Genomic DNA, 13,082 nt, shown 5'->3' with positions numbered 1-13,082 from the left:
CTAACTGTCAGGAAGTTTCTTCTTAGTTCTAGGTTGCTTCTCTCCTTGACTAGTTTCCATCCATTGCTTCTTGTCCTGCTTTCAGGTGCTTTGGAGAATAGCTTGGCTCCCTCTTCTTTGTGGCAGCCCCTGAGATATTGGAACACTGCTATCATGTCACCCCTCACCCTTCTCTTCATTAAACTACACATACCCAATTCCAGCAACCGTTTCCTATTTTCCTAATTCACTTTTTCACTTTTCCTAATTCACTCTAAAGCTTTCCCTGCGCAGAGCCTTAAGTAACACCAGCTGCCTGCAATTAGTGCAGGTTTGCATCCCACCAGGCTCAAGGTTGACTCAGCCTTCCATCCTTCCGAGGTAGGTAAAATGAGGACCCAGATTGTTGGGAGCAATAAGCTGACTTTGTAATAATGCTGCTTGTGTGTGGGGGGGGTGAAAGCTCTAATAAGCAGGCATATACATAGAATGAAGGCTATTGCTAAGCACATTGATTTGTGCTTTAAATTGTAAGCCGCCCTGAGTCTTTGGAGAAGGCCAGGATATAAATGGGATTAAAAAAAAAAGACCAAATGGGAGATACGCTCCAGGTTTTCCAGCCAGCCCGCCTAGTTCCTGAGTCAAATGTGTCCTTAGAGCTAAGCAGCTGCTCTGGCTACGGCATTCCCTAACTGCCTTTCAAGTTGGGATAGACTACAGCTGCTCTTCAACTTTAGAAGGAAAGACGCCCAGACCCCAGCCTGTAAAAAATCACAGACTGCAGCTTCTTCTCCAAATGGTCCCGCTTTCCCTGCGCAGACTAAATGGGAGATCCGCTCCAGGTTTTCCAGCCAGCCCTGTCCCTAAAGTTTCAGCACCTGGCGTATAAGACGACCCCTGACTTTTGAGATTTTCATGGGTTAAAAAGTCATCTTATACGCCGGAAAATACGGTAATATTTGGAAGATTGAAGATTAAATACATCTAGTTATTTAATCATTCTTTCAGATGCATATTCAATACAGACTCATCAGTCTGCCCTCAACAATGATGAAAATCTTCCTTTCCTTTCCTTTCGTTTTCATATGGTTTAGGTTTATGGAAAAATATGCATGAAATCTTTCCTTTTCAAATGGACCTTTGTATGATTATATTGCAGATCAGTTGGTTTTAAAAAAAAACCTTTAGGTGATCCAGAAAGTATGAACTCTGAGGTCTTTTTTGGACTTTACCCAGTGACATTTTTGGCTACTTTGTTTGCCTGTTTCATTGATGAGGTGGTCAGCCAGTGCCAGTTGAAAAACTGATTGTCATTTCTCATTGGTGGTATATGAGCCCTGGTGGTGCAGTGGTTAGAATGCAGCACTGCAGGCTACTTCTGCTGACTTTGCTGGCTGCCAGCAAGGCAGTTCGAATCTCACTGGCTCAAGGTTGACTCAGCCTTCCATCCTTCTGAGGTCAGTAAAATGAGGAGCCAGATTGTTGGGGGCAATACGGTGACTCTGTAAACATCTTAGAGAGGGCTGTAAAGCATTGTGAAGCGGTATATAAATAAGTCTAGGTGCTATTGCTATATTTGATGAAGGGGCATTACTTGAGAAAACATTTTCTAGAGTTCTACCTAAGTAGAAAACGCACAGCCTTTTGCATCTGTTGACTGAAGCTATTATTTTTTATGAGATCTATTTTAGGTGTATGATTTTTAAAATATTTCCAAGGAACAGCTTTATTTTGAATACTTTTAATGCCATTTAACAGCAATAAAATATAATCTATGAAATCAATATGCATTTTCAAGTACAGCTTATTTTTGTACAAGGTTGTTGACTTCAAACTGTGCTCATTTTTTTTCCATTGCTGGAAGTACTGCTTTGAGCAAAATAGTTCATAAGGTTTACCACTGTATATCAATATAGACTTAATTTATATCTTGGCCATCTATGGTAATTTCTGTTCTGGAAAAAAAATCTTGCTCAGTATTATTCCAAGTAGTAGATATTAAGTTTATTGTGTTGTTTGGTAACTATAAATGTAGTATAACATGCAGATGCAACTGTTGGCTTCCGAAGATTAAATTCAATCTGCTGAACTGTCAGTCATTGAGATATCAGTAATTCCTTTATAAACTTTCCTATACTACTTTTTCTATAGTGTTGTTTTATTTTTCTTCTGCAGGGACGGCTACAAGTAATAGGCCAGATTAAATTCTGCTTTACCAAGGAGTTTACTCTGATAAATTGTACAAAGGAACAATCTGGTTTATCTTCTGCACTTGAAGATGACTTTTTCAGAACAGAGGATCTGTCAGTTTGTAATGATACTTTGACTTACTATCCTTCACATATGAAAACTTACAAACATTTTGTTGCAAATGTTGTTGTAATTTAGGAAAGTTGAACTTTTTAAAGTTCTGGTGGGGAACAATTATGCATTGGATTTATACAGCAAAGCCATCTGTGAAGGTAGTATTAAGGGCTTTCTTTGTGTTTTGATTGGTGACTGCCTGTTTCGTTAAAATTGCTGTCCATATATAATGTACGTTTTTTTCAATAAAATTGGCTTATTTTTCATTTTATTAGGTGTTATTTTTAAATCAATATCAATTGCAAAATTACTGCAATCTGTTAGTGATCTGCAATGTTTGTGACAAATTTATTTAGCTACCTAAAAAAACCTAGGCATATATTTGCATCAAACACAAGATTGTAGCAATTCATCAAGAAAAAGTCAAAGAACTAGAGCAGTAGATAGCCATCCTTAGGCAGTCTTATATATTTTAAAAACCCAAAACAAAAGGTAAAGCATATAATTGTCTAGTTTAGTACAGCAACCAAACAGGACAGATAGGACTGCAGAAAAAACAATTGCAACCAGCCTGCCTTCCATTGAAGACCTGTATCCTGCAAGAGCCAGAAAGATGGCTGAGAAAATATCTACAAACCCCTCACATCCTGGACATAAACTGCTTCAACTCCTTCCCTCAGGATGCTGCTATAAAGCCTTGCATGCCAAAACAACTAGACACCAAGACAATTTTTCCCTTGTGCCACCACTCTGCTGAATACCTTATTACAATACTGTCTTATGTTTAAGGATATTTACCCATGTAGTATGGCTATGTTACTATTATGCTTCTCATCTTTTCTACTACCTTCTCCTGTTGGTATCTTATGATTATATTACTTTGTTGTTTGTATATACATTGAGAGCTTATGCACCAGAGACAAAATCCTTATGCATCCAATCACACTTGGCCAGTCAAGTGTTCTCTTCTCTTCTATCAACATCAAAGTAACTGCTATGTTATAATGAGTATGTGAGAGTAAAATACTCTAGAAAGAACAGGTACTGGAACCTTATCCTTTCATCTTTTTCTAGAAGTACCTTTCCTGAAAATTACTCATGATTATATATCATTAAGAAATATTATTCATTAATGCAATGTGATTCAGGCTTTGTACTTTACTATTGAGTTGATAATTAATCAGCCACATACTATTCAGTTTTCTTCCTATTCATATCAAATTATTTTGCATTTCATAATTGAGCCCAAGACCGTGTTAATTTCCAGAGAGAGAAAAAATGGACCTTGTAGCAATAATTTTCTTAAATGTCAAGCTTCCCTGAAATTGAAAAGTTTTAAAGTAGACCCATTTATCTCTCAGTTTGATATGACATTCTTGAGGGAGAGCTGATCCCTGGTTTTATCCAATCTGATCAATAAAACAAATTGATATAAGTTTATTATTTAAAGTTACAGTTAGACCTTGACTTATAACCATTTGTTTAGCCACTGTTCAAACTTACAATGGCATTGAAAAAAAGTATTTTAAGACCAATCCTCGCACTTACAACCATTGCAAGCATCCCCACAATCATGTAATCAAAATTTGTGCACCTGGAAACCATCATGTATTTACGATGGTTTCCATGTCCCAGGTCATGTAATTACCATTTTCAACTTTCTCAGCTGGCTTCCAACATGCGAAGTTAACAACTGCAGAGGTTCACTTAACAACTGTGGCAAAAAAGTCATAAAATCAAACACATTTCACTTAATCACCTTGCTTAGCAATAGAAATTCTGGCCCAAATTATGATCATAAGTCAAGGACTACCTGTATTTGTTATATAGGAGCCGTGACCAGGGGGGCCTTTGCCCAGGTTCGCCTGGTACGCCAGTTGCGGCCCTACCTGGACCGAGATGCCCTGCGCACAGTCACTCATGCACTCGTGACTTCCCGATTGGACTACTGCAACGCTCTCTACATGGGACTGCCCTTGAGGACCACTCGGAGGCTTCAACTGGTGCAGAATGCAGCCGCACGGGTTGTGATGGGGGTTTCCCAATACTCCCATGTAACACCTCTACTCCGCGAGCTGCATTGGCTTCCGGTTGCCCTCCGGGTGAGATTCAAGGTGCTGGCAATGACCTATAAAGTCCTAAATGGCTTGGGTCCGGGATATCTGAGGGAACACCTGCTGCCGGCATCAAGGTCCCTTTGTCCTGTGCGCTCCCACAGGGAGGGTCTCCTCAGGGTACCGCTGGTAAAAGATTGCCGGCGGACAATACCCAGGGGGAGTGCCTTCTCTGTGGGTGCGCCGGCCCTTTGGAACCAACTGCCTGTAGAACTTAGGACTGCCCCTGACCTTCGCTTATTCCGCCGGGACCTGAAGACCTGGCTCTTCGAACTTTCTGGCCTAGACTGAGAGTATTAACTGGAGTTTTAATTGTATTTTTTAATTGTAATTGGGTTTTTATTTCAAGGTCAGTGTAATTATTTTAATTGTTTTTAATTTTTGTAACTTGTTGCATTGTTTAAAAAAATCTTGTGAACCGCCCTGAGTCCTATGGGAGAAGGGCGGTATATAAGTTTAATAAAATAAATAAAATAAATAAATATTGTATCTTATTATTCTTTGGAGGAATCCAGGAGGAAATATAAAATCTCACTTTACATTCAATCAGCATATCCATTTAGTACAGTAGATTATTAGTATGAGAGATCATTAAAACAGTGGAATTCCTATGAATAATCAAAATAAGAAAAATTACTCTCAGAAAAATGGGTAAATGGTCCTCAGAATAAAATGTATGTAAAGCATTCTAATAATAACAAATGCATATAATTCAGAGTCTGAGATAATAACTACATTCTTTAGGCTTTTTCTTCTCATCATCCTGAATTAAAAAATATTTGGCCATTTCTTGTAAGTCTTGGGAATTATCAGTTCTGTGTTGACTTAATGATCCTCTTTAGCCTGAGAAGTGCTGCTTCCTTGCTAACTTCATGCACATTCATCTGCTCTCTTCCATGTGTAATTTCAAAAATAGATATGATGTTTTAATTTGTTGTACTATTGCACAGTAATTTTACTTACCTTGTAGGAGTGGAAAGATTTCTTTTATCTACTACTGTATTTAGAAAATTGCAAATGAAACAGAGTCTTAATATCTGTGTGCTTTTAAAGTTGATTTTGCTCAGTGGTAAAGAACCTATTTAAGCACACAAGATTCACTACATAAATGGGATTCTTGTGACTAACATGAGTGAATAAACATATATCAAGATTTATCTACAGATTTGAACCAGCTTAATTTTTTTTAGGACTCCTGTCTCGTCTAGTAGTAATCACCTATCCCTATGATTAGTACTTTTTACTGCTTGCATATGTACTGACACACACAAGGACTTATACTGAGGCTTTACAAATATAAATACGATTGGCAACATCACACTAGGAGTTTCTACGTTTCTATTCTTTAAAAAACAGCTGCTCACAGCATGGTGAATCATCACATAGTGAGTACAATATGCTACCTGTTAGGCATATGGTGATAGCCTACAATATTGGGTTGAAAATATATTAACCATAATGCTATGTCTTTAAGATGTTAATTGGCCAATGGGTGTGTAAGTGTTCTCATGGCCATAAGAGGGAGCTAGTAACGTAGCTTCTTTCTCTCTCTGAATTCACTGCTCTCTACTGTTACTGTTTTTGCTCTGTTACCTGAACTGTGTATTGACCTCTGGACTGGTAAGAAGACTTTGTACCGTATTTTCTGGCGTATAAGACGACTTTTGAACCCATGAAAATCTTCTCAAAAGTTGGGGGGGGTCGTCTTATACGCCGGGTCGTCTTATACGCCAGAAAAAAACCAAAAACAGTCGAGCGTCCCCGTTCTTGCAAAGCAACTTCAAGCCTCCTTAGTCCAGTCCCCCCTCCATCGTGACTCTCCCTTCCCACCCCCAAGAGCCTCTAAGCCCCTTCCCCTCCCACTTGCAAACGCCAGACCCCGGGAGCGGCAGGAAGCCCCTCCCCCTCACCTAAGCGGCATCTGAGCATAAGCAGATGCTCAACTGCTACTCGCTATCTCTCCCGGCAGACGCCCGCATCCGGCCTCGCAACCAGCCGCAGAAGCCCGCGCCCGGCTTTCCTTCCCCCCACCCGCACCCGGCTACCTGTTCCTGGGCCCCGGCCCTAGCTGCGGGCCAGCTCGCCAGCGACCAGGCCGATGGACTCCCGGCCGCCAGACGCTGCGCTTTGGGAGACGCTCCCCGGCGGATCGGGGAGGGAGCGCCCACCCGCCGCCAGGCCGTTCCAAGTTTGGGGAACTTCCGGGGACTTCCGGCAGGCCGGGGAAGAGCATGCCTGCCAGCCCGTTCCAGGAACTTCCGGGGACTTCGGGCGGGCCGGGGAAGAGCGTGCCTGCCAGCCCGTTCCAGGAACTTCCGGGGACTTCCGCCGGGCCGGGGAAGAGCGTGCCTGCCAGCCTGTTCCAGGAACTTCTGGGGACTTCGGGCGGGCCGGGGAAGAGCGTGCCTGCCAGCCCGTTCCAGGAACTTCTGGGGACTTCCGGCGGGCCTGGCACCCCTCTCGCCTGCAGACCACGCAGCGGCCCTCACCAGCCGGCCTCGGCATCGCCGCCCCAAGCCCGCCTCTCCAGCGCGTCTTCCGAGCCCACCTGGCTGACCGTCTCCTGGGCGGGACTTGGCTCCAGATGCGTGGCTGCTCCGTCTGCAAATGTGCTCTCAAATGGGTGGGTGGAAGGAAAAGCCCCTTTGGGCTTCAAAAGGGAGGCTTTGCACCATCTGCATCAGACGGGGCTGAATCGGGCTTCTGTCGGACACTTGGCAACTGGCATGTAAGTATTTTCCGGCGTATAAGACAAAAAACCTTGAAAATGTTCTTAAAAGTCAGGGGTCGTCTTATACGCCGGGTCGTCTTATACGCCAGAAATACGGTATTTTGGATTGCTACTTGGACTGTTTATTTTTGACTGTGCATTTTTGTTTTTACACCACCTCAAAAGTAAACTACTTTTTGCTTTTACAACTCAGTGTACTCTTGTGTTTACTGTGTGACTCTTGCTGCTCTCAGTACCCTTCCTTGTCTGTGCAACTCTTTGGTAGCATAAGGAGACCTCTGCACAACAAATTCCTTAACACTACCAATTCTTACTCTTTCTCAGAAACCTTGAGAAGATTACAATGTCTGTAATTTCCTGAAGAGGTTTTACTACCTGGGGCATTTCTTAAATAATTGATCAATTGTTTGTTACCCCATTTTTTCCATGCAAGCAAGTACTTGAGATTCAAATAAATTGGTGTTCAGATTCCAGCGGAAACATTGTTGAAATCTGGCCCATAATCATATTCCTAAACACTTTCAAAAGGAACTGGTGAAGTAAGGACCTGTTTGTTAAGGTTTTTCCACATAAGATTTTCCAGATAAGTCAAAGAAGCTTCTACCCTGCCATCACTTTTCTTCTTTATTTACAGATCCAACTTTAGACACACTGAGTATGAAACTTATGGACCAAAAGGGAATGGGCAAAAGTGACATTTTTCTCCCCCTTTTTTTATGTTGGCTCTGACCAACTATCAGGCTAATACAGATTTTATATATATATATATATATATATATATATATATATATATATATATATATATATATATATATATATATAAAGGGATGGCAACCAGCTATTATGAGCCCTGGTGGCACAGTGGTTAGAGTGCTGTATTGCAGGCTAACACAGCCAGGAGTTCGAACCTGACCGGATCAAAGTTGACTCAGGCTTCCATCCTTCCGAAGTCGGTAAAATGAGGACCCAGATTGTTGTGGGCAACATGCCGACACTGTAAACTGCTCAGAGAGTGCTGTAAAGCACTATGGAGCTGTACATACGTCTTATTGCTATTACTATAAAGATGGGATCTTGTTCAAGATAGTTGCTACCTAAAAAACAAGGTTCTTCTTAGTCTGCTGGATCATTCAGAGTGCACCCCCTAGTGCAGGGGTAGGCAACCTCGACTCTTTTATGATTCATGGACTTCAACTCATGGCTGGCTCAGGAATTCTGGGAGTTGAAGTCCATGAATCATAAAGAGAGCCGAGGTTGCCTACACCTGCCCTAGTGAGTAGTATTACGCTGCCCAAGATCCAGATAGCCTTGTTGCATCCCTGTCATAAGATAGAATCACTTGTGCTGCATATGCAGTACAGGTTTACACTGAATCTCCAGCAAATCAAAGAGAATTGAGGCTTACTTACATCCTGATTAAGGGCAGCAGTATGTACCATATTTTTCAATTAGCATGAACAGAAACAATGCAATATTCTCATTTCCTTCTATTCAACACATACATTTATTCTATGAGCAGCACAGTTTCAATTTGTATAATGTACTGCATATCATCAGTTGAAATAAAGCCATCACTTTAAAAAAAAGTCATGTAGACTTGCAATGGAGTGTTACCGTTTAAACTTGTAGTGTGACACTACGTGATAATCTGTAAAAGCAATGGAATATGAAGCCTCTGCTTGGTTTTTTTTCATTTTCTCCCTTTCTTCGTGGTCATCTGTCATAAAGCTTTGTTGACTGCCATCAGCTCCTACACTTGCTTTTTGTTGGCTTATTTTTCTTTACTTGTATGTAAATGCAGGTCATTTGCTGCCTGCTTTTTCTTTTCTCCCCCCCCCCCCCTTCTCTGCTTACTTACCTTTAGGGCTGGCTATAGGCCTGTTTCAACCTGGTTGTGCAGAATTGTTTCTAAGGGCATTTGGTTGAAAGATTTATGTTGAAGCTGCAAGAAGGGTGGCTTTAATTCCTGCCCAGTTCATTAGTATACATATTTCATGGGGCTTTTCATTATTTATTTTAAACTCCTCAGAAACTACAGTAATGATCAAACCATGTACTTAATAAATTCTCTGGACTGAGCAGAGATCTCTTTAAGAGTCAAATAAATATGGACAGAGAGCATTGCTTGATGGCCAGGCCACTAGAATGCACATCATGTGGATACCTGCAACAAAATTTGCTCTCAGAAAGCAGATTGCCGGGCTGGTTGCTTTGTTCTGACCAAATTAAGGATACATCTTGGTTTGGTTTTTTTAAAAGTATTGTAAACCTGATTAGATTCACTGAGCAATCCATCTTCTGCCAACCTATGATGTCAACGCTGCTAAAATCGGATGTTTTGCTTTGACAACAGTTAGAGATGCAACCATTTTCTTATGTTTTACTTTTTAGAGTTAGATGATGCTGGGGGGAGGGATGTGCATGAGAGTTCAGCTAGACATAACAATACTGGAGCTAGTGTGTGAATCAAGGTGAATGAAATAAGAGATGATAAGAATTGGTGGGCTGGAGAACTGAAGGGAGAGCCTACATTTCAAACTAATTGGGGAATGTGATTTCTGACTGTTATTTGGAGGAGGGAATTGTGCTTTGATACTATGTGCTCAAGGGAGGGGAATCCAGTTTTGCCTTTGACTATGTAAGTGCCGATGCTATACTACTCCAATAAAGATTCTTTAAGGTAAACAATGCCTAAAGGTTCTTTGAAGAGTTTCATCTGTCGGAACCATGACATATGACATTTCATTGACCTCAGTACAAGTTACTTGAAATGAAATGTATATAGAATTGTTGCCTTGCTTTAGAGAAAATGTGAACTGATATAACTGCCTATGACTTGATAAAATCATTTTGATTTAAACTATGATAGCAATTCATTCAATAATGAATTATAATTATATAGTATGGTGATTATATAGTATGGTGATTAGTTCAGCTTTCCAGTTTGAAGAGCCTTTTGCCATGACCCCTGATTCATATAAAAGAGAAGCAAGTAGGCAGGAATCTCATTATTGTCTAGCATAATATACCTGTAGTACCTCCAAAAGATCTGGACATAGGTATGTGGCTTTAATTTAGGAGAAGAGACTTCCCTAAGCTTCCAGAAGCATAGATGCCTCAGATGGTATACGAATAGCTGCTCATCTACAGGAATGATTTCCTCAAAAGTGTCAAGTTCTTATTGGTTGAAAATTGTAGTCCCGATACTTGGAAGTTTGCATTAGTGCTTAGATTTTAAAAATACTATTAATGTTTTAATCTGAATGTTGCTCAAATTAAAAATCACAGAGAAAACAAACAAACATTTCATAAAGAGGAAAGATCATGTAGTCATACTTCAATCAATGGCCGGTGAAATCCCGAGTGCCGCGTAGCAGAGTGAGCGCCTGTTACTCGTCCCAGCTTCTGCCAACCTAGCAGTTCGAAAGCACATAAAAATGCAAGTAGAAAAATAGGGACCACTACGGTGGGAAGGTAACAGCATTCCGTGCGCCTTTGGTGTCTAGTCATGCCGGCCACAGGACCACGGAGATATCCTCGGACAAACACTGGCTCTTTGTCTTTGAAACGGAGATGAGCACCGGCCCCTAGAGTTGGAAACGACTAGCACGCATGTGCGGGGGAACCTTTACCTTTTTTACCTTGAATGGAAAAAACAAGAGGTTGTACAGCAAGTGCTAGCCACAACAGTCTGCAGAAACATTTATGGTGCAGTTAATACACTTCCAAATTTCACTTTCTTAGAAGGAAAGAAATAAAGGAGTATAAACTTAAGTATTACATTTTCTTAAAGAACAGATTGGTTTATCATACAGCAGGCGATGTTAATAATTAGGTTTACAAAATCTAATAATATTCCTTATTATAAAGACAGGACTCTGTTCTAAGTGGTAACTGGGCTGGAATTAATTTTCTTGCTTATTCAGAGTAAAAAGAAAATTAATTTTCCTACCAGATCTTAAGCTTATCCTGCAAATCCATGAGATGCAGTAACTATGCAAGCCGTCCTATCCTACAGTGTAGTACATTCTAGAAACTAGTGTTCGCCTTCAGAATTTTTGAGAGAAGGAGTAGATTGATTTGACACTATTATAGGAATGATAAAAGGTTTACCAAGTGCTGATAATGCAATAAACCTATTTAATAAGCAATAAATATCATGTTCAGACATATCAGATAACTACTATATTAGAAAACTTAGGAGACAGAATGAAAAATCTACAAGGGAAATAATTAAGCAATTTCTCTGTAAAGTGTGAAAATACTGTCATGGGAAATTCAGAAGAACAGAGCACAGCACTGAAGGGAAATAACCAACCATTTATTCAAGGAATTACAAGAGGGACCAAAAGAATGAGAAAAAAGCCAAGATTTTTACAGAAGTTGTAGGCTACAGGGCAGGAAATCCCAGATATTTGATTTGTTGGCAGTTTTTAAAGAAGCTAGGCAGGTCTTTGTCAGTGTACATTGTGTTATTACTGTTAGGCAAAACTGCCCTTTTCAGCCAAGCTGGGGACAGAATGGGACCTTTAGGCTCCCACCATTGGCAGTGCCCACTTTCCTTGGTGACTTTCCTCCAGCTTTCCTCCTCGGCTGGCCTTCCCTCGGCCATTCTCCCTGACCAATGGGCCCCAGACCCTCCACTGCTCGCCACTGGGCCTGGCTCATTCGCCCAGACACTGTTTGTCTCGGGAGTTTTGCTCCACCAGAGATGATGCTGGGAAAGAAGTATGAAGGGGCTGGGGGGCAGGGAATGCAGTCTCCATTTTATTTATAATATCTACTTTTTCCCCCCCCACACAATTATGTTGTGATTCTTTGAATTGAAATGGCAATTTAAAAACACAATTCATATTTAATTTATTGTCCATTAGCTTTCCATAAACCTCAGTCACACTGACACAGCAAAGCAAGGATCCTCTTTAAGCCTTTTCTCCATCCTCTGCGACTATCAGCAGCTAGTATAAACAATGTCATCATGACATAAGAAAAGCATAGCCTTGGCTAAACTGTACATTGCTGTCTGAAGAATCTAAAAAGAGCAGAAGGAAATGAAATAGCTGTGAAAACTGGGCTTATATCTTGGTTCTATGGGAATGTCTTGAAATGCCATCAAAACCCAAACTTCCTTTTAATGGGGATTTGCAAAAGCTTATATAGATTCCTAGGCTGAGTTTACTTCATGATTAAAAAGATAGTTTCTTCGACTACATGCATTCTGAACCAGCTACCCAGGAAAAAAAAGATACTCATTTATATCTAAATGATGTTAGACCTTTACACTGATACTGTTCATTAGTCACAGATGAAAAATAAAACCTTCACAGAATAAATAATTTAGTATCTTGGTAACAACAGATATGCAAATGGTTCATTCAAGGGCTTTTATTATTCCAGAAGAAATGAACAAATATTAGAATTAATTGCCTTGTACTCATCTCTGGGTAACTTTATGTAGAGATTCTGCAGGATAGAAAACATTTATTAGTCACCAAGGAAAGTCTTTTGCCAAGAGCTCATAAAACAAACTCTGGTTTTCATTTCACTTAATGAGTAAGTAGCTTAATAACTATGTAATAGATAATGAAATAAAGCTATTCTAACCAACTTTAATAATGTAAAAACTCATCATGCAGATTATTTTTCCAAGACAGTTTTCTTCAGTTTTTCATTTGTGCCTAATGAAAAGTGTTGAAAAAATATGAAGTATTCTGGATAAGAGACCTTCATTTTTCCTCAACACCTACTCCACACTGCAGTGTAATAGAGAAGAGTTGGGCCTATATGTAGATGATGCCTTTTAAATTATTAATTTAGCTATGAAAGAAATTCAGTGCAGAAATGTGTATAGTTTTATACAAAACTGATTTTATGCAGAATGTGAAGATTGCTGGTCCTGAAACCTGGAATCTCAATAAATTAACTTAATTTCAAAATGCACTAATTTGGGGAAA

General features: G+C 40.2%; 1 protein-coding gene across 2 annotated transcripts in view; it reads left to right on the top strand.

Moving 5' to 3' along the window:
- The window catches only part of RNASET2 (ribonuclease T2), a 35,844-nt gene extending 29,817 nt beyond the window's left edge, over nt 1–6,027 (top strand). For both annotated transcript variants that reach the window (XM_081344960.1, XM_081344961.1), the window contains exon 10: nt 2,155–6,027. In XM_081344960.1, the coding sequence (XP_081201086.1) occupies nt 2,155–2,367 (213 nt within the window). In that variant the 3' untranslated portion in view covers nt 2,368–6,027. The remainder of the gene's footprint in view (nt 1–2,154) is intronic.
- The last annotated feature ends 7,055 nt before the right edge of the window (nt 6,028–13,082 follow it).

Source organism: Vipera berus (assembly GCF_964194415.1).
Source record: "Vipera berus genome assembly, chromosome: 1".
In the NCBI taxonomy this organism is placed as follows: Eukaryota; Metazoa; Chordata; class Lepidosauria; order Squamata; family Viperidae; genus Vipera; species Vipera berus.
This window is presented reverse-complemented; position numbering and strand designations above follow the sequence as displayed.